Genomic DNA, 22917 nt, shown 5'->3' on the forward strand with positions numbered 1-22917 from the left:
GTTTCCCTATTTTCAGTGTTTTAGCTTTGATTTACTTTTGTGACTTCCCTATCTGGGTTGATATCTGGTTGCTCTGTCCTGTGTTCTAGTCTTGGGTTGTTACCTGATGTTACTGATTTTCTAACTAGAGGGCTCCCTTTAGTATTTCTTGGAATTTTGGTTTTTGCAAATTCCCTAAACTTGTGTTTATCTAGAAATGCCCTAATTTTGCCATCATATTTGAGACAGTTTGCTGGACATATAATTCTTGGCTGGCAGTTTTTTTCCTTCAAGGCTTTATATATGTCATCCCCTTGCCTTCTTGCCTGCATGGTTTCTGCTGAGTAGTCCGAGCTTACTCTTATTGACTCTCCTTTTTAAGCTGACTTTTCGTTTATCCCTAGCTGCTCTTAAAATTCTCTCTTTATATTTGGTTTTGGCAAGTTTGATCATATGTCTTGGTGACTTTCTTTGGATCTACCTTATGTGGGGTTAGATGTGCATCTTGGATAGATACCTTGTCATCTTCATGGTATCAGGGAAGTTTTCTGCCAACAAATCTTCAACAATTCTCTCTGTATTTTCAGTTATCTGCCCTGTTCTGGTACTCCAATTACTCGTAGGTTATTCCTCTTGACAGAGTGCCATATACTTCTTAGGATTTCTTCATTTTTTAAAATCCTTTTATCTGATTTTTCCTCATATAAGTTGGTGTCAAGTGCTTTATCTTCAATGTCACTAATTCTGACTTCCATTGACTCAATTCTGCTCCTCTAACTTTCTACTGAGCTAATTCTGAAATTTTATTGTTAATATTCTGGATTTTTGATTGCTGTCTCTCTATGGATTCTTACAGACTGTTAAATTTGTCATTATGCTCTTCTCTGATCTTTTTAATTTCCTCTATTGCACGTTCTGTGTATTCTTAATTTCCTTCCTAATTTCTTGAAGCGTTCTGTATGTTGTTCTTTTGTATTCGGCCTCTGGTAATTCCAAGAAATTTTCCTACTCTGGAAAATTTCTAGATTATTTTGGGAGCCTGCTGAAGCAATCACAGACTGCCTCTTTACGTGATTTGATATTGATTGTTGTCTCTGAGCCATCGATAAGTTATTATATCTATTTTATGTTTGCTTACTGTGTCCTAGCTTCTTGTTTCGATATGCTCAAATAGGCTGCTTGTATGAGCTAGTTTGATTATTGGCACCTTTGAAGCTATAATATCCTGTCACCAGGTAGTTAGATCTGTTACTAAGTATGTAAGCTCAGGAGTCCGCCCACTCCTCCTGTATGGATTCAGCTCAGGTGCCCAGGTAGATAGCCACCAAGTATGTGGAATAGGCTCTCACTTACACTCCTAGACAGGCATGGGTGATTGGTGTAGACAGAGGCATCTGGCTGTAGCAGGGGGACACACTCTGAGCAAGGCAGGGGGCCGACTGCCACCCCCGAGTATCCAGGAGGAAGGCATGTCCCTGTTCCCTACAGCACGTAGGTGGGTGGGTTTTGCAGCAGGACTATGAGCACCTAATGCTGTTGGCTGTAAGGCTTGGGGGGGCACCTCTAATTCATGGGCCCCTCTTGCAGGTGGCTAGGTGGCATGGGTGGAGCCACCATTCCTCAGGCCCCTGATGTGGGTAGGTGAAGACTTTGTTTAATGGACAGAGCGGTGTCAAATGTCAAGAACCTGCCACTTCACAGCTGAAACAGTTCAAGTTAGAGTTCCAGTATATACCCTGTTGTACTGCGGTAATGAGGGCCTATGCTGTTGACATGGGCCCACACAAGTCTATGCAGGGGGAAAGGCACTCAAAGTCCATGGATCCCTTATGCCTGTGCTTAGGCAAAGGAGCTGTGCCTACCCTGGTTCCTGGCTTAGGGGATCCGGCAGTTTATTTTTTCCCGTTTGTTAATTTGTTCACTCTCCAAGGCTGGGAGAATGGCTCAGGGCGTGTGACAGATCCTACTTCCAGCCCAGGTGACTCGACAATCGTTGAAACCAGTCTGGGACCCAGTGCAGAGCAGGGAGCGGGGAGGTAAATGGAGAGAGTTTTTTTCCCTAAGGGGGGTATTTTTGATCCGCGCAGTAAGCTGTTCACAAGTACATACCTTTCGTGGAGGGCTGTTTCTCACTGGTTCTGGGTGGCCACGTGGAGTCTCTCCCAGTGTGGAAAATGTGCCTTCGGAGCACGGCTGCTTGCCTGCCTCACCGCTCACCCACAAGCTGCTCAGGCCTGAAGGGCTAAGGCTCTTTCCAGGTCAGGTATGGCAACTCCTTGGTGCTTCCAAACGGTCTCTCCCTCCCCCTGCTACTCAGTCCGGTTCCTCAACTCTGCCTTTGATGTTCAGGGCTCCTAGACTGTCATATATAATCAAATCACTTGTTTTTCCGGGTCTTTGTTGTAAGAGGGTCCCACTGGAAGTATCTGACTACTCCGCAATCTTGGCCCTGCCTCTCACCCTCCATTTCTGAGTTGTTCCTCCCCCATTAACATAAACTCACATCCCCCTAAGTTTCTTAGCTAACCTTTCGAGTTGCTGTTGTCAATTTGATCCCATATAGATAGATCCTAAAAGAGCATAATGCTCAAGGTAGACATTCTTTACTAGTCAAGTTAAATTATTGTTTGGTTTCAAGAAGACTTTAGGGGATATTTTTGCTTTAAGGTTTAAAGATTATCTCAGGGCAATAGTTTTGGGGGTTCATCCAGCTTCAATGACTCTGGAAAGTCTGGTATAAGGACATTTTAAAGGTAAACTAATGGATGGCTGTTATTTGTGGGAAAGAAAGAAAAGTGTTGTTATGAAGGTTCAGAATTTTTAGATTTTTAGTCTCTCAACCCAACCAAACTACCTAACCTGAACTGCCCCAAAAGTAATTCTTTAATTTCTCCATTTAAGTAAGCAAGGCCTTCTTGAGCTTAGTGCTAGTGACTGATGTTATAGACACAGATTGACTGGTGAAACCTGGTGCAAAAGCTGAAAAGTTAGGATACAACAAAGGCTGACTTTGATGTAACTAATCCCCTTTCATGTCTATTTTTGAGAGAATGGCAGTCAGGGACTGAAACTGAAGCATGGCCACAGGAATCAGGCACTCCGAGTCTCACACTAGCTTCTTGGCCCAGGAGAAAGTTACAATCTACAAATGCCCTTGCAGCTGACAGAGTGATCAGTAACTAGGTTCTAAGCATTCAGTGTCTAATCAGTTACCTTCTACTTAAATAGACAGTGTCAAGTGGGGCTTAACTCTCCTTCCTTTTTCATTTGTCTTCTTTTTCTCTGTATAATTCTCTTGCCCATAAGAGGCAAGCCCTAAGGAGTATTTCACATCTCAAATACTTGATGGCAAAAGGGATGTCAAGAACATTATTCTTATGTGTAAACACCTGGATTATAGTATTTTTCCGTATTACTACAGTTTGTTCAAATGGTCACATATTATTTGTTACTTTAGACCAAACTTTTTTTCCTAAAAATTATTCTACAAAAAGTTATGGACTTATAGATGTTAAAGCTAAGAGAGGCTGTTGACTGTCATTTCTTCATTTTAGAAGAACAGGGCAGCAGATGTTCACGACTGATTTTGAGACACTTTAAGACACTGTAATGACTTCTGGCAAAGATAAAATGACACCCGTTTCCTGTGCTAAGTGCATTTTATCACATTTTAATTCTTCGTAAATTAATAAACCACATGGCAACTTGTAGCCAGATTATCTGATCAACTAGAATATCTCTGAGTTATGGAGTCAGAGTGATCTAGTTTAGAAATTCAGCTCTGCAGTGTGGGCAAATGATTTACATTTTTTGTGCCTCAATTTCTTCTTCTGTAAAAGAGGGAAAACACCAGCCATTCTGCAGGGCTGTTGTGCAGATTAAAAGAAAAAATATTTGCAGAAGCATTATACATGTACTTCCTTTAGGCCACTGTACAAATATTTATGCTGGGTATGGGTCACTCTTTTATATCTATACCTAGCTTCTTAAAACTTGAGTATTATTTTATCCAGTTTTAAGATATAAAATCTCAGGTTTAAGTCTCTAACCCAGGGATGGGAAATTCTTGCCTCTCACCACCTCAACCTGACTTAACTAAATTAAGCCTATATCAAGTTTCAGGTGCCCTCATGGAACAAACGGTTAAGCACTCTGAAAGGTTGGCAGTTTGAACCCACCCAGCGGCTCCTCTGGAAAAAGACCTGGCAATCTGCTCCTGTAAAGTTTACAGCCTAGAAAACCCTATGAGGCAGTTCTACTCTACCACATTGGGTTACTATGAGTCGAAATAGACTCTACAGCACCTAACAACAACAATATAGCAAGTTTCAAAAATAAAGGCTTGTGAGTTGTACCCCATACTCTTAGGAAGCAGCAGATCTGCAATGAATTGAATAAAGTTTCAGTTTCAGGGCACTTCCCTTGCACAGGTCCCTTCTAAAAAGGGGGAGGGGAGGGGAGGAGCTAGCAATGTGTTTACATAGTCATATATTTTTGTAAAAATTGTAAAACTAAGATTTTTTGTACTCTTTTTCTCAAAAAAGGTCCCCAAGATTGTATAAACTTCTGGTCCCACAAAACCTGGCTGAACCCCTGCTCCCAGGTTTAGAAAATACTACCACCACAACAAAACTGGGCATATGCCTGAAAATTCTGCTGCTGCTACTCCCAGAATTCTGTGGGTTTAGGGCTTCATCCAAGGTCTTCCAAGTAATAGGTATACTCCCAAAATAAGTTCTGATGGGAGCTCAAGTGTGTGTGTATGGGGGTGCGTTTGGCAGCAGTGTGGTGACGGGACCCAGGCTGTCTGTCAGTAGATGCGTGAGGCTGGAGGAGGGGTAGGACGGAGAGGGTTCTGACAGGGCTGTGACTGACAGACAGGGATGCGGGATACCAGGGGTGGTACCTTAGAAGCAAATTTTGAAGAGAACAGGCAGGCAGACTGTTAGTCTGGACTTTGGGGTACAAGAGCTACGGCTGCTAACCAAAGGGCTGGCAGTTCAAATCCATGAAGTGCTCCTTGGAAACCCTATGGGGCAGCTCTACTCTGTCCTATAGGGTTGCTATGAGTTGGAACTGATGCGATAGCAACGGGTTTGGTTTTTGGTTTGGTCACCCCTAGCTCAGTGTATGTGTGTAGTAAGGGAATTGGAAGCACAGACTCCGTGGTTGAAATTTGGCGTAGCTCAAAAGAGACTGCATGAGGCAAGGACAGGATGTGGCCAGAATTAGGGCAGACAGAGAGAAGGGGGTGGGAAATTGGTGGGAGAAGAGTTGACATGACTTGTATTTTACCTGCTTAAGTGATGCATTTTAGACAGCAGGTGGAAAGGACTGCAGAAATCATCTAGCACAGATGTTTACACAGGGAAAGCTGAGGCTCACAGAGGTAGTGTTAGCTGTCTGAATTAAAGTTGGGGTGAGAGGAGCCAGGTGAGCATTCAGCCCTCAGTTTCACTCTTCTCTGGCTCTTTGCCTCGCCCACCCCGCCTCTTGCTTCTTATCTTTCTTTCATCGCTTTCCTCCTTTCTTTCCATTCTATAGACCTGAGGTATTTTCCCTTCTTTTTTATGTTTACTGGGTTGTACACTTTACAGTTCTCTCTCAAAAAAGTCCAATTTAGTGTGTGGCTACTTTTTTTTTTTTTAACTTTTACTTCATAGCATTGGTTTTCAGTGGAGAAAATGTTTCTAGCTCCTGTTCTAACTTGATATGGGCTTGGGTTGCCCTTACCAACTGGCTAATTAGCTGTCCTTTCTCAGCTCTCTTAAATACTTGTCATGATAATTCCTCTCTTGTCTTTAGAGCTGCCAAATCTAATCTTTATAAATACAAACAAGGTAGGTGAGAACTCTTTTTCTCAGCAGGTGTTTCAGCAAGTGTAACAATAAGCTCTTTGTTACCTAGCTAAGATTCTAACAGGAGAAAAGATAACACCTATTACACCCTAATTGTCTTAAAGAATTTGAATAGGTTGTAACTGTTAAGTTTCTCTCCCTCTCTGTGTTTGTGTGTGTGCAGCTCTTCAAAAGAAAACAGAAAAAGGGAGTTTGAATTCTCTATGAATCATTTCCTCCCTTAAGAAAAACATTAAAAAAATATAGATACAAGTAATTTAAAGTATCCTGCCTGTTTCCTCATGTATTTCCAATATAAAATTTATGCATTATTGTATATGTGCATTTATGCAATGAATTTTCTTATATACCCACATATATATGTAACGATTTTTCTTTCAGAAAATGAAGAAATAAGTAAAAAAGGGCAAAGCACAAACGTTAAACACCTTAAGAACTAGAAACTGGATGAGTAAAAACTATCTTATTTGATTATTAAAATGAGACTTAAAATTTTAAAACAAGATTTTAGAGGCAACGTACTGCAAAAAGCTCTTTCTTTTCTTCCCCTAGAATTTATTAATTAGACTGCGTAGGGAATAGGGTTTCTTAGTTGACTAATCTTTTGATTCAATTAAGCAAAAATACCTTATTGCTACATATTTCATTGAAATGAATACATTCCGGTATTCACTGTTTTTCAATTTTTTCCACCTAGTACAGTATGTTAAATATAACGGACTCTTTCATGAGTCATTTTTCCAGTTTCTGTACATTGCACTGGTTCTCAGTCTGTAGGATGCATAAGATTTACCTGAGATGCTTATTAAAAATACAGATGAAAAAGGGCAGATTCCCAATTCTTAAAGGGAGGGAATGCCTTGGCATTGTACTCTGAGAAACAGTGCTACACAGAAGGTATGGGGGACTGGTTCATACCACAGAATTCAACCATCATCAAATTCAATACTATACTGTTAATGTATTCAAAACATGTTTTCTGGCTAAGAGTCATCAATGTTTTAACTACTTTTTTGTCACTTCCACTATATTAGTAGTAGCTGGGTTTTCCTTTTAGAGCCATTTTTCCTTAAGAAAAAGTTTTTGTTTTTTTAAAACACTTCATGATTATTATTTCATATGCTGTTAAGGAGCAGAGAACAACTGCTGGATACACCCTAGTTTGTGACTCAAGTCTCAGACTAGTAGCTAACATTTACAGGGCTCTTTCTTTGAGCCAGACGTTACAAGTGCTTTGCATATATTCACTCACTCAATCCTCTTGACAACCGTTTGAGGCAGACACCCTCATTCTACAGGTGAGGAAGCTGAAGCACAGAGAGGTTTAGTAACTTGCTTATGTCAGAGAACTGGTGGGTGGCAGAGCTGGGATTTGAACCCAGACAGCCTGGTCCAGAGACTATGCTTTCAACTACTCTGCTATATTACCTATCCAGTCTTCAATATTTACATTTGTGCCATGGCTTACCCTAGATGACCACCTCTCCCATACATATGTATATACACATTTACTCAGGTCCTTCCTGAAGATCTGAAACCTTGGGTGTTAAATCTATGATTTTGTACAGCCTCTATCTCTCCTTCTCACCGCCAGTTATTTCTCCTTCTCATTTCATATTCAAATTAAACTTCTTACAACCCTGCTTTGAATTTATCACCCCCTGCTCAAAATCAACTTCTTTAGGTTGGCATCAAGGCCCTTTACAAACTGTCTTTCCCATCTAATCTTTCATTCTACCCCTACGTGAACCCAAGGCTTAAAAAATTTTTTTTTAAAAAATATTGTGGTAAAAAAAAATACATGACAAAAACTTTGCTGTTGTAACCATTTTTAAGTGTACAACTCAGTGACATTAATTACTTTCAGCATATTGTGCTACCATCACCACTATCCATTTCCCTAAACAGAGACTCAGGACCCCTTCAGCAATATGTTCCCATTCTTTCCTTGCCCAGATCCTGGTAACTACTGCTAAGCTTTTACCTCTATGCATGTGCCTGTTCTAGATATTTCATATAAGTGAGATCATACACTATCTGTCCTTTTGTGTCTGACTTATTTCACTCAGCATGTTTTCAAGGTTCATCCATGTTGTAGCACATATCAGAATTTCATTTCTCTTTATGACTGAATAATATTCCACTGTATATATGTACAGTTGGCCCTCTGTATCTGCAGGTTCCACATCTGCAGATTGAAAATATTCGGGAAAAAAATGGACTTTTCTTCCCCTTGTTGTTATTCCCTAAACAGTACAGTATAACAACTATTTACATTGTATGAAGTATTATAAGTAATCTAGAAATGATTTAAAGTATACAGGAGGATGTGCACAGGTTACATGCCATTTTATATAAGGAACTTAAAAGTCCTCGGATTTTGGTATCTGAGGGGGTCTTGGAACCCATTCCCCGTGGATACTGAGGGACGACTGTACCACATTTTGTTTATTCACTCATCTGTTGATGGGCACTTGGGTTGTTTCCACCTTTTGGCTATTGTGCATAATGTTGCAATGAACACTGGTGTAAGACTTTTTTTTTTTTTTTAATCATACACAGTCCGTCTTTACTCTTTTTAAGGATACAATCCAGTGGTTTTTAGTATATTCACAAGGTTGTGTAACCATCACCAGTATTTAATTTCAGAATATTTCCATCACCCCAAAAAGAAATTCCATTCCCACTAGCACTTACTCCCCATTCTCTCCTCTCCAAAGGCCCTGGCAACAGCTTATCTACTATCTGTCTTTATGGATTTGCCTATTCTGGGTACTTTATATAAATGGAATCATACAACATGTGGGTTTTTGTGTCTGGCTTGTTTCACTTAACATAATGTTTAAAAAAGGTTCATCCATGTTGCAGCATGTTGGTACATCATTCCTTTTTATAGTTGAATATATTTCTTGTATGAATAGACCACATTTTGTTTCTCTATTCATCAGTTGATGGACATATGGGTTGTTCCCACCTTTAGTTATTAGAATAATGCTATGAACGTTTGTGTGTAAGTTTCTGTGTGAACATATGCTTCTACACCTAAGAGTGGAATTACTGGGTTATATGGTAACTCTCAAGTGTTTGGCTGCTAACAAAAAGGTCAGCAGTTCAAATCCGCCAGCTGCTCCTTGGAAACCCTAAGGGGCAGTTATACTCTGTCCTCTAGGGTTGCTATGGGTTGGAATTGACTTGACGGCAATGGGTTTGGTTTGGTTTTTTATAGTATCTCTACGTTTAACTTTTTAAGAAACTGCCAAACTGTTTTCCTTAGTGGCTGCATCATTTTATATTCCCACTGGCAATGTATGAGGATTCTAATTTCTTCAGTTTTTTATTTAAATTTTTATTATTATAGCCATCCTAGTGGGTATAAAGTGGTATCTCACTGTAGTTTCAATCTGCATTTCTCTAATGACCAATGATGTTGAGCATCTTTCATATGCTTATTGGTCATTTTTATGTCTTTTCAAGAGACTGATTTATTTAAATCCCTTGCCTATTTTTAAATTGGGTTATTTGCCTTATTATTATTATTGTACTTTAGATGAAGGTTTACAGAACAAACCAGCTTCTCATTAAACAATTAGTACACATATTGTTTTGTGACATTGGTTATCAAGCCCACAACATGTCAACACTCTCCCCTTCTTGACCTTGGGTTCCCTATTACCAGCTTTCCTATCTCCTCCTGCCTTCTAGTCCTTGGGCCCGGGCTGGTGTGCCCCGTTAGTCTCGTTTTGTTTTATGGGCCTGTCTAATCTTTGGCTGAAGGGTGAACCTCAGAAGTGACTTCATTACTGAAGTCCGGGGGCCATCCTCTCGGGGTTTCTCCAATCTCTGTCAGGCCAGGAAGTCTGGTCTTTTTTTGTGAGTTAGAATTTTGTTCTACATTTTTCTCCAGCTCTGTCTGGGACCCTCTATTGTGATCCCTGTCAGAGCAGTTGGTGGTGGTAGCCGGGCACCATCTAGTTGTGCTGGACTCAAGTCTGGTGGAGGCTGTGGCAGTTGTGGTCCATTAGTCCTTTGGACTAATCTTTCCCTTGTCTTTGGTTTTCTTCATTCGCCCTCACTCCAGACAGGGTGAGACCAGTGGAGTATCTTAGATGGTCACTCACAAGCTTTTAAGACCCCAGACGCTACTCATCAAATTACAATGTAGAACATTTTCTTTATAAATTATATTATGCCAATTGAGCTAGATGTTCCCCAAGACCATGGTCCCCACAGCCCTCAGCCCAATAATTCGGTCCCTCGGGGAGTTTGGATGTGTCTATGGAGCTTCCATGACCTTGTTATTATTGAGTTGCAAGAATTATTTACATATTCCAGATACTAGACTCTTGTCGAATATATAAAATTTTCTCCCATTCTGGGGTGTATTTCTTGATAGCGTCCTTTGATACACAAAAGTTTTTAATTTTTATGAAGTCTAATTTATCTATTTTTTTCTTTAGTTGCTTGTGCTTTTGGTGTCATATCTAAGAAACTGTTGCCCAAGGCTTTTAAAAACCTAGTATGTTTAATGTTTCCTAAGCATCCCTAGTTTTATATTTTATTATTGCTTATACCACGTCCTTGCACTCCCAACTATCAAAATCTTACCCATTCTTCAGGGCTATACTTAAAGCTTAAGGAAGGCTTCCTTCCCTAACCATCCCAGGTAGAAATGATCTACTTCTTTCAATACCAGCATTTCAATCTTACTTGAAGATCTGGATTTTTAAAAATATTAAGAAATTATGTATTTTAGGAGAGTAAAACACATACATAATTTTTTACTATGAAACAAAACATGCAGACTTAAATTTGGAGCTTCTGGTGAGATGATGACCTGAGTCTCCACAATTACTCTGTTAGGCTTTTAGTGTATTTGGTAGACAATGTTGAGAAGCCCTGGTCTACAGCATAAGACTGAACCTAAACTGACCCTGGGGCATTCTTGGGAAGCTGGCTGTATGCGTTTTAAAATAAATGCCTGCTATCTAGGAGTTCACATGGTTTGCTTTAGTCTCCTACGCTATCAAAGAGCCAGTGATCAATGAAGAGTTAAAAAGTGGTATCAGATTATCCTTTAGCTCAAGAGTGAGGATTCTACAATATTTTTAGTCAGGGCCGAGGTATGTCTGTACTCTAGCTTTAATCAAGCTTTACTTCCATATGAGGTATATGCCATAGGAGCCTTAAAGGGCACTATATCCAGTTGGCCTCTACTTGCTGGCTTATAAACAGAAGTTTTGTATTTATGCACAGCAATCTAGAGTGATGCCTAAGTCTATCTGAGTTTAGAACTGCTATCACAGCAGAAATTGGAAACCTGAAGAGCTATAAACATCTACCATGCTATTTGGCTGCCACTTCTTCTTATAGCATATACAAACATACAGAGATCAGAACCTTAATCTTCTGGGAACTAATCCTCCATATTTGCATATAGTACATGTATAGGCATACAGTATATGCATTATGAATTCTCTATTTTCGATACTGAATTCTTAATCATCTGCAAAAATACTATCTGACCATATATAATTTTATGTAGGAGATATGACTATGTATGAATTTTTTAAATGAAAATACCATGGCAACATGAATACTTGGTGCTGAAAGCATCTTCAATTAACAAGTGTTTTTATTTTTAATTTTAACTTAGCCTCTAGTTAAAGTGGGGTATTTAAATAGTCTATTTGATGACTTCATGGGAGTTAAGAACAGAACCTGGGTCTGATAGTTTCTGGCCTAATCTTCTACCCACTCTCTGACAAACTGTCTCTACAGTTACAATGCAATGATATTTTTAACAGAAGCCTCTATTACTAATGATTATTGTACATAGGATTCTTACACAGAATTATTCATCCAAGGTGTCCAGAGCTTCATGTATCTCACTTATCTTCAAAGCCAGGGCTTGAATAGAGAGGAACCTAGATCATAAAGCAAGTCTATTTTAAGCTAAAAGGAAATTCTCACCCAGAAATTATTATTATTATTTCTAGTGTCTTACCCTTCCTAGACTTTCTCCATTCCTGTTTTAAAGACAGGGAGAAGTAAAGATGCATACAACATCTTTTGGGCTATACGAATTATAAACAGGTTTTGAAGGTCTCTAAAACCAAAAACCAAACCTGTTGCTGTCAAGTGGATTCTGACTCATTGTGTCCCTACAGGACAGAGTAGAACTGCCCTGTAGGGTTTCCAAGGAGCAGCTGGTGGATTCAAACTGCTCACCTTTTGGTTAGCAGCTGGGCTCTTAATCACAGTGTCACCAGGGCTCCAGCTGAAGTTCTCTTAAAAAAAAAAAACCTGTTGCCGCCAGGTCGATTCCGACTCATAGGGACCCTATAGAAGCTATTATTGTCTTACCATGAGAACTTCAAGTGGGCCCTAAGTCGCCTGGTCCCTGACTTCATCAGCTGCTGGAAAAATGTCAAAACACACTCACAACACACACACACACACATGCACACGCGCGCGCGCACACACACACCCCAACCTTAAAAATTCTACTCTAAAGAAGGATAGTTTGCCTTGTTATCAGAACAGCTTTCCCTGTCAGGTGCAACTAGGGTACCTAATTTTTGTTAAAGCTATGAGTCAAAACTTATTAATTGTATTAAGAAATGTGAAGAGATCAATTAGGAGAATGCTATATTGCTCAAGGAGTTTTATGCAACACAGAAAGGAAGGATGGAATTATTAGTTCACCAACCGTACCAAAAAAAAAAAAAAAAAAAAAACCCTTTATATTTAACTTTCTCATCAAAAATATGAATTACAGATGGTGCAGGTAATGATGGTAGTATAATAATGATGATAATGATATAATACTATTATAATATTAATCATATGATTCAATAATATTATTATTTGAAAAATAACAAGAGAAGTCAGCAATACAGAAAACTAAGGCAAAAAGAATCTGAGTTTTGTTCATTCCAAAGATTGTAGGCTATAGTAACATTTCGAAAGTTGAAGGTACTATCAGAACATCAAGGATTACAAAACAGATACATGAAGAAAGGGTGTATCACTGTAGCCTGGAGGACTTATTAAAACACAGATTATTGGGCCTTACCCCCAGTTTCTCATTCAGTAGGTCTGAGGTAGTCCTGAAAACCTGCATTTCTAGCAAGTTCCCAAAAGATGCTGATGCCGCTGGTCCTAAGACCATACTTTGAGAACCACTGTAATAAATCAAGTCCCAAATCCTTGGAAAGGAAGGAAATGAATATTTACTGAGAGGAAAAGGAGAGAACGATTATTTAAAAACTACATTAGGTCAGGCTTGGTTAAGTGTTTACATAGTTTCAGGCTTGGTTATGTGTTTGCATAGTTTCTCTGGTTCAGTCCTTCACTGCATCCCAATGAACAGTACTTCTCAAACTTGCAGAGCAGCAGGGAATGAACACATCCACACAAAGCTACACCTAAGCAACCCTCTGGATATACGAAATTTTTTGATGACTGTTATTATCTTAAAATTCCATATAAAACTTACATTCTGTTTCAAAATAACAACTGCTTGTTTTGAAATACAAACCATTTAACTCTTAACCACAATTCTTTAGTAAAATTGGCTTTTGTGAACATGAGGAAATGGATGGTGAACAGTACTTATCTGATCCAGAATTTGAGCAGAGGCCTGGGGATGTCTAAAGACAATACACATTCCAAGACCTTACTCTGCCACCCCACCCCCACCTAACTGAAAGATCACCCATATGGTCTATCAGGTTTATCTTTACTAGTCCTTTATGGATCCTCTATGTCCTGGCCGGCAGGAGTCCTGGTGGCACAGTGGTTAAGAGCTAGGCTGCTAACCAAAAGGTCGGCAGTTCGAACCCCTCAGCCGCTCCTCGGAAATCCTATGGGGCAGTTCTACTCTGTCCTGTAGGGTCACTGTGAGTTGGAATTGACTCAGCGGCAATGGGTTGGGTTTAGTTTATGTTCTGGCCAAAATGGACTACTTGCTTTTCCTCTGATTTGCCTTACTTCTCCTGATATCCATATATATGTTCACTATGTTTCCAGCTAGAAAGCTCTTCCTTTCATCTGCACCTGACTAGAATCTTACCATTTCCCTCAAGGACCAGATGAAATGCCATTTTCTTCCTGAAGACCAAATACCATTTTTAAAGGCTGCTAGACTGAACACCTCCAGTGGATTTCATTGGCTGCCCAGATATGCTTTAATATCAGTGGGTATGTAATTTTTTTGTAAATTAGCCTGTGCATCTGATCTCATGGGCCCTAATTTACACACGCTTCTGCAAAGAAATGATTCTGTCTGACATTAAGTTACACTGGCATTCAAAATATGAAGTTTTGTGCAATGTAAAATATTGGAGTATAGATAACAAGTAGTTGGAAAAAAATATATTTGAAAGAAATCCTCAAATGGAAAGCCTTAGATTATGATGAAATTTGTGGCTATGGATTAGAATAAAGATAAGACCTAAAAATGTAGGAGCAATATACTTAAAACTTTTAGAGTTGGAAGGTGCCTTGAAAGTCATTTAGGACAATCCTGTTATTTTATAGTAGCAGAATATTTGGATAGGGTCACAATGAGTCAGAAGTCACTCAATGACACTGGGTTTGGTTTTTTTGTATTAAGCTCAGAAGTCATATTAGTTAATGTTTTTTATTTTCTATCTAGCTTAGCTTTGGTCTCTTTATATTGTGATTTCAACACTACCTGAAGAAAGCTTTGTGCACTGAATAATAATGGATTTAGTTCTGAAGGGCTAGACCTGACTTTGGTCCAAAGGAAACTAACTATAGAACCTCCTTTGATTTTAAAGGTTGCTAACCTTAGTGATGCTATTTCTGAACCTCTGAGAAATGACACTCTACCCCCATCTGCAATTTTTGATCAGTCTAACAGCCAAGCCACAGTCACGGCCAAGAAGTTTGCTAGAGGAGAATACTCATGCTGAGCGGGGTGGCCATCTGCTCCATTTGGCCAGTTCTAGCTTTGGAAGCTGAGAGGTAACTCATATGCTGATTACATCTTAGTTTAATAACAACAGAATGAAAAGCTAAAAGGATACCTAGGGCATTTATCTCTTCCACCCTCTTCTCAATCCTGATGCGGTAAGGAGCAGGAACTCTAGAGTCAGGTAGAACTAGCTTTGACCTTAGGCAAGTTATTTAACCTCTGTAGGTTAAATAACCTTGTTTCTTATCTGTACAAGCGAAATTATAACAGTACTATAATTACATTATGGGTAATCGGTAGGTTTAGGCGGAGTATTGCCTGTTCACTAAGAACAACGTATAGTACTTAGCAAATCTTAGTAAATGTCAGTTATTATTATTATCAACAAAGGGTAGCAACATTAACATATTCAATCAACATGAATTAGATTCTCTTCTCTCTGTATAAACTTTTCCATGGCATTTCATTCCCTCTCTAGCTTCAATTATGACCCCAATACAGACTACTAAAACTTTGTTTTCCGTCTACCCTCTTTCTTGAGCTCAAGACTAGGCTTTGCAACTCCCAAGATACTTGGAGGTGCCCCTGGAGCCTAAAGCAAATCCAAAACCTAGATCATTACCTGGCACTGAACAATATCATCCCTTTCTCTTGACCTCTCTGTATTTGTGAAAGATATCATTTCTTCTCAGCTACTCAGGCAGAAGGAGTGAGTCATTTTTTTTTTTTACACTATTTCTCTAGCCTCCATTTAATCAGTTGCCAAGTCATTCATTCATACATTAACTTATTCAACAAATATTTATTGAGCCTCTTCTATAAGCCAGGTACTGTGTTTAACTCTGGCAATACTGTGAACAAAACTTATACATATTTAATTACAAACTGTAATAGTACTTGGAAGGAAATTTCAGTCAGTATGAGAGTATAACAGGTGACGTAAGTAAAATGAGAGTCAGGAAAGAACTCTCAGAGGAAGTGACAATCTGAACTGAGACCTGAAAGATGAAAAGGAAATCTGTCAGGTGAATAATGGGGTGATGAGCATTCTAAACAGTGGGATCAGCATGAACGAAGGTTCTGAGTTAGGAAAGGGCTTAATGCAGCTGAGGAACTGAAAAAAGGCCATGTGGCTAACAGGCTGTGAACGTGCTTGAGATGAGGCTGGAGGAGCAGGCAGGGGCTTACAGCCATGTATGGAAGCCCCTGAAGGGTTCTAAGCGGGAGAGGCACAGGATCGGATCACTCTGGCTGCTTGTGGAGAATGGACTGGAGGGGGCAAGAACAGAATTAGAGACCAGTCAGGAGGCTAGTCAGGTGGTTCCAGTAACAGATGGTCATGGCTGTGGTGATAGAAAAAAGTAGGTGGATTTGAGACAAAATTTGGTGGTAGTATTGACAGGATGAGGACGTGGGGAGTGAAAGGAAGGGGACAAGGACGATTCGTTTCTGGCATGAGCAGCTATGTAGATGACGGTGCTTATAGAATCTACATTTCAAAAGATTCTGTATTCCTAAAATATCTCACATCAGATCCTTACTTTCCTTTCTCGGTGCTACCACCCTGCCTCCAAGTTATTATAACTTTCTGTACAGATCATTGTTCCTTCTCATTAGCTTCCCTACCTCTCCTATATGCCCACTTCAAATCACCCTACACAGTATTATCTTTCCAAATACAGCTCCAGTCACATTATTCTCCATTCAAAAAATCTCCAGTGGCTCCCTCTCACCTACTTAATTAAGTACAAACTCCTTACTTTGGCTTTTAAGGCTACACAACCTACCCTCCCAGCCATATTTCCCACTTCTCTACTTAGGCCCTGCTTCAGTCGAGCTGGAGTATTTGATGTTTCTTGAATGTGTCACCACACATTCCTATGTCAGTGCCTTTGCTCATGCTATCTTTCTGTCTTACCATCTCAGTCTGCTGAAACCTTATTTATCTTTCAAAGTTTGTAATCGATGATAGGTTCCATCTTTAAACCTTATAAAGCTTTGTACTTCTCTTATGGCACTTAGATTTCTGCCTTTTATCATGGTTATTAGTAAGTATACTTATCTCATGCCCACTCCCTACTTCGTAACAGACCATAACTTTGAGTGCATGACTCTATTATTCACATTGCACCCCTTGCTCTTGTAGCAGTGAACACAGTACTTTGCCTACAGTAGGTGCTCTATAAGCTTTTAGTGAGTGTATTTGGAGAATTCAAGTTAGTAATTAACATAATGAGTGATAAGACCCAAGCTGTTGAAGGAAAGATGTTTTCCAGTAGCATCTGCCAACACCAGGGCTTACAGCAATACTTATCTTTAGTACCTTTCCACCAAACACCTTGCAATCATATACAACACAAACATACACACATCCTTTAATAGAATCTTCTGGTGGTTCAAAATACTCCAATGCAGCAGTCCACATAAGCTTACCCTTTCCCTGAAGTACTGCTTGCTAAAAAAAATTACAGCTTCTAACTTAGGATTTTTCAAACTGCTTGGTGTGACCTATTAATGGGTCATGAAATCAATTTAGTGGGCCATAAACAATACTAAAAAACAAAATAGAAAATAGCTGAACACATGGCCTATAGTAAGGATAACAATTGTTTCCTGAAACTTTTGTTTCAAATACTCATATACACATATGTGTGACTGGGTCATGATGTAAAACATTATTTCTTACCAGAGGCCTCGGTGAAAAAGGTTTGAAAGCTAGTGTTTTAATGCTCTGCACCCCACCCTAAGATCAGCATACAGAACTCAAACAGAGAAAGTAAGGTGTTAAGAAAAGAGTAATGAGACTATCTGACTGAAAGTTAGTCACACTTTAAAATGTGAATGCCTGATGTACCCAACTCTCTTTTGCATTTAGAAAGAGGAGTTTTTAACCCAAATTAATCTCTAACTGCAGAAAGTGGATCAGAAGTCATTCTGGACCATCGGTCTTCTTGGTACCTCTGGCAAGGATTTCCTCCAGTATCCTAGCCCTCATCTGCTTCTGTCTGTCCTGTTCCCTGAGAGAGCTGGGATCAGGAACTAGACACTCCACTTCTGAAAGGCTACTGGTTTCTAGGTTACAGTATACAGAAGTGATAATGCCTTTGTAAGGGGAACATATTTATAACCAGCATGTATCCTTCTATGCACATGTCCAGCTTACCAATTTATGTTTACCGGTATGGGAAATTTCTGCATTCCAAAGTTTAACCTATACCTAGAAAATACAATTCTACATATCTACATGAAAGATCTGTATCTGATAATGAAGCAACATGAAGTCTCAAGTTGATCTAAAAATGAGAAATACTGAATTACTGAAGGCAATGGTATATGTGAGATAGGAAGGAGGATATGAAAAATGGTAGAATGGGCCAGGGGCCTCAGGAGTGTGATAGATCTATTACACTAGTATTTATTACCTTGATGACTGGTGATAATGAATGAAGATGAGAGTAGAGGACCAGGATATGGAAGAAACAATTCTCTAGTCAGCCATATACTCCATAATAGTACTTAGCCATAACCCACCAGGCAAACACACAAAAGACAAATTCCAAGTCCTAATTCCACACCAGTTCCATTTAACAGGTGTCTCTTATAATTTGTTGCTACTTGTGTTACAATCTCAATTTATAGCTGAGAAATCAATAGTGAGTTTCCTGATTAACGAATGTAAATACTCTTAATTGCCAATTACAGTCCCAACAAATAACTGGGTCAGAAACAAAGTTAGTTGAAAGAGTAGGAAGTTCAAAGCTGGTGTTGTGCAAAGAGCCCTAGATTGGGGTGCTGGTAAATCTGAGTTAAACCTGGCTGACACTGTGCAAGTCGCACAACTTAAGGTCTCTTCCACCTCCAAAATCTTTCAATTCTACAAGGGAGGGATAAGGTGGCTTTTATTTAAGAAAGGAAGATCACCTTGACTTGATATGTACTAGGCAAATAACAATGATATTAGCCAAGGTTGTTTAAAAATGAATTAATGCCTCTCCCATTATCTAGATTGGGTTATCAGCCTTTGGTAATATTATATGCCAATGTCTCTACTGACTCCTGGATAAATTACAAACTTCTTTCTGGCATTTTAAGGCTTCCCACATCTGCACAACTTTAGTCACACTTCTTAAGGTTCAGATCTCTAACTCTCTGCTGTGGCACCAGTCCTGTTTTCTTAATCATCACTTTAAGCTTTTGCTTAATTCTTCCCCACCCCCACTCTCCTAGCTAAAGTCCCATAATCTTCACAAAACCTTCCAACTACTCAAATATATATCGGATCTTGACCTTTGAATTCTACAGAACTTTACAGCAACCCTATGAGGTATGTATTATTGTCCTCATTTCACAGATAAGAAAATCAAGGCCCAGAGAGGTCAAGTGGCTTGCCCGGGGTCCCACAGCTTGCAAGCAGCAGTAAGGCTGGGTTTGTCTTCAAAGCCCACACTTTTTTTTTCATTATACCACGCTATCTCCATGTATTAAAAAAACCATGGAGTAGGGATTCAGTAAAAAAAGCCTATAAACACAGCCTGTTGTGATACAAATTCAGACATACCACATCCTTTAAACTATATGGGTGATAAACGTTCGGAACAGCATGGATAGTTTTAAAGGGGGTTGTTACTTCTGTTTCCCAAGCTCAGTATTAAAATGATATTCCAGGATAAACGACAGGAGGGTGGCTAAAGGAAAAAAAAAAATCAATATGGTATAAAAAGGAAATATTACAGAAACAAGACAGAAAAGAAAGTGGAATATAAGCTGGTAATGCACAAAATACTCAGAATATGGAAGTATAGAATATAGGGCTGAGAAGGCCTAAGTTAGGGGGCCTATAGTCTACCGATAAGATGCGCGCGTGTGTGGGTTGTTATTAATAACAGACAGCAGTACACATGGACAGAGTCTAACTCAAGAGAGCGACAAATAAGGGCAGGTCGTGCGGGTACGGGGTACTGCACGGAATAATGACAAGGCAAGGGCGCCGAAGGAAGGGCCAGAGGGTGCAGCAAGGGTCGCAGAGGAAAGTAAGGAGGTTCAGAGGGCACGGCGCCCCCAGACTCGAAACAGGACCGCTGTCTTTTCCTCAACAGCAGGTTGGTATGTTTCAGGATTCCCTCCCGCACCCCACGGAGCCCTACTGGGTGGCTCCGGGAAGAGAGGGAGGTCGTGTCCCCCTTCCTTTTCTATCCCTCTAGGACTCCGCGAGGGGACGGAGGGAAGCAGGAGGGTCCTTACCCAGGAAGATGGAGATGATGAGCCGCAGCGCCTGTTCTGACGCGCCCAGGGACGTCGCCAACTTGTTAAGGCTCAGCTCCTCGAAACCCGACCGCAGCAACCTCACCAGCTCCACAACAGTTCCCACATCCCCCTCAGCTGCGGACGCCATCTTAACTGTGGGCGCCCCCCAGGGACCACCCCCTAGCTCCGCGCGCCCCGAATGTGGACAAAATGCTGTGGCTATATCCCCAATTCCGGCCCGGGGCCTGCCCACGGCGTGCGCATTGGTTGCAGGCCCGCCTAGTGGCTCCAGGGTCACACTATTATTGGTCGATCCGAGCGTAGGGCGGGGCCTAATGAAGCAAGGTAAGAAGAAGGCGGGCCTGAACGTTTGTAAGGCAAAGGTGACCGCCGAGAAAGAAAACCCGGTAGGCAGAGAGGTGGGCGGGTCTTGGAACAGGGGACTAGAGTTTCTATTGGAAAAGTCTAAAGCCCACGGCCAGGTAATTGTACAACTCTGTTCTAAGTGCTTTGGGGAGGAGTCCATGAGGGCGAGCGTCCGGCCGGCTCGCTCGCTGGCTTGTCATTGGCTGAGGTAGGAGCAGGCGAGAGTTCGGGCGGGAGGTGGGGCACCCCGTGACCTCACCGCGAGGTTACTCTCGGTCGCCTGCGCACTGGGGTTACTGGGGCTGTGGCAAAGAGTGCAGGAATTCCTGCTGCAGCTTCTCGAGCGCCTCCTAACGGTGCCTCCCGGTTCGTTCTTAAACCGTTAGACACGCCGTGTTCACACCCAAAGGATCCCCGGAGAGCCGAATGCACTGAAACACTTTGCCTGCTCCTTTAATTTCATGGATTAATTTCCTATATCAAAGTATTAGTGCGTTATTTACACGTAATTTCTTATGTTAAAATGTTACCTTCTCCCAAGAGGCGATGAAATTAAGATATACTTATTTAATACTTACTGTTTAAATTCACAGGAGCTCTGGTGGCGCAGTGGTTAAGCACTCGGCTGCTAAAAAGGTCGGCGGTTCCAATTCACCAGCCGCCCTGCGGGAGAAAGATGTGGCAGTCTGCTTTTTTAAGATATATAGCCTTGGAAACCCTATGGGGTCAGTTCTACTCTGTCCTGTATAGAGGGTCACTCGGAGTTAGAATCCAGTCCAAGGCAGTGATTTGGTTTTGGTTTATTTTAACTAAAAATTAATCTAGTTTTGTCACGATTTAAGTAATACAGGTACATGACAAAAGTTCAAACAGCATAAGCCAAAAAAACAAAACCAAACCCATTGCTGTGGAGTCCATTCCGACTCATAGTGACCCTATAGGACAGAGTGGAACAGCCCTAAAGGCTTTCCAAGGAAGCAGACTGCCACGTGGTGGGTTGTAATCACTGACCTTTTGATTTCCAGCTGAGCGGTTAACCACTGCGCCACCAGGGCTCCCCATCTAATAGCATGTTGTTTGCTGGGTGCTCTCCAGTCCGTTCGACTCATGGCAACCCTATGTACGACAGAATAAAACACTGCAGGCTCCTGCACCATCCTCAACATCATTTTTGTGCTTTAGCCGATTGTTGCAACCACTGTGTCAATCCATCTCGTTGAGGGTCTTCCTCTTTTTCGCTGACCTTGCACTTACCAAGTGGCTGTCCTTCTCCAGGGACTGGTTCCTCTTGATAACATGTCCAAAGTATGTGAGACGAAGTCTTGTTGTTTTCCCTTCTAAGGAGCATTCTGGCTGTACTTCCAAGACGGATTTGTACGTTCTTCTAGCAGTCCATGGTACATTCAACGTTCTTTGCCAACACAACTCAAAAAAGGCGTCAATTCTTCTTTGGTCTTACTTATTCATTGTCTAGCTTTTGCATATGAGGCGATTGAAACCACCATGGCTTTGGTCAGACACACCTTATCCCTCAAAGTGACATCTTTGCTTTCTAACACTTTAAAGAGTTTTTTTGCAGTAGATTTTCCCAATGCAATGTGTCGTTTGATTTATTGACTGCTGCTTCCGAGGGTGTTGATTGTGGATCCAAGCAAAATGAAATCCTTGACAACTTCAGTTCTTTTTCTGTCTATCTTGATGTTGCTTATTGGTCCAGTTGTGAGGAGTTTTGTTTTCTTTATGTTGAGGTGTAATCCATACTGAAGTCGGTGGTCTTTGATCTTCATCAGTAAGTGCTTCAAGTCCTCTTCACTTTCAGCAAGCAAGGTTATGTCATTTGCATAACGCAGGTTGTTGAGTCTTCCTTCAGTCTTTTTTTTTTTAATTTTTTTAAATTGTACTTTAGGTGAAGATTTACAGAGCAAATTGTTTCTCATCACACAGTCAGTACGCATATTGTTTTATGACGTTGGTTAACAAACCCACAACATGTCAACACTCTCCCTTCTCAACCTTGGAGGAGCTTTTTTCTTTTTTGGTGAAAATATACATAGCCAAAGATACACCATTTCAAAAATTTCTACATGTACAATTCAGTGACATCGGTAACGTTCTTCCAGTTGTGCTGCTATTCTCACAATCCTTTTCCAAATTATTCCATCCCCATTATCTTCAACTCACTGCCCTCTAGGCTTCCCATGAAACCTTTTGAGTTGCTGTTGTCAGTTGGATCTCACATAGATAATTCTTTTTTTTTTGTACTTTAGATGAAGGTTTACAGAACAGAATAGTTTCTCATTAAACAGTTAGTAGACATACTGCCCTATGACAATGGTTAACAACCACACGACATGTCAACACTGTCCTTTCTCAACCTTGGGTTCCCTGTCACCAGCTTTCCTGTCCCCTCCTGCCTTCTAGTCCTTGTCCCTGGACTGCTATACCTCATTAGTCCCGTTTTGTTTTATGAGGCTGTCCAATCCCCAGCTGAACGGTGAACTTCGGGAGTGACTTCACCACTGAGCTAAA

The 22917-nt window shown here is 40.6% G+C and overlaps 1 protein-coding gene across 3 annotated transcripts in view; it reads right to left on the minus strand.

Annotated features, from left to right (window-relative positions):
* Positions 1-20209, minus strand: part of LPCAT3 (lysophosphatidylcholine acyltransferase 3) — a 51669-nt gene extending 31460 nt beyond the window's left edge. Inside the window, exon 1 of one of the 3 annotated variants that reach the window (XR_002825738.1) lies at positions 20020-20209. Coding sequence is in view for 1 of the 3 variants with exons in the window: in XM_004387241.2 (XP_004387298.1) it covers positions 20020-20170 (151 nt within the window). In the remaining 2 variants the exon portion in view is untranslated. Of the gene's footprint in view, positions 1-2088; positions 2120-20019 lie in introns of those variants that run through there. The other 2 variants (XM_004387241.2, XM_023741511.1) reach the window with 2 other exon arrangements.
* Positions 20210-22917: the final 2708 nt, after the last annotated feature.

Source organism: Trichechus manatus, unplaced genomic scaffold (assembly GCF_000243295.1).
Source record: "Trichechus manatus latirostris isolate Lorelei unplaced genomic scaffold, TriManLat1.0 scaffold00182, whole genome shotgun sequence".
NCBI lineage: Eukaryota > Metazoa > Chordata > Mammalia > Sirenia > Trichechidae > Trichechus > Trichechus manatus.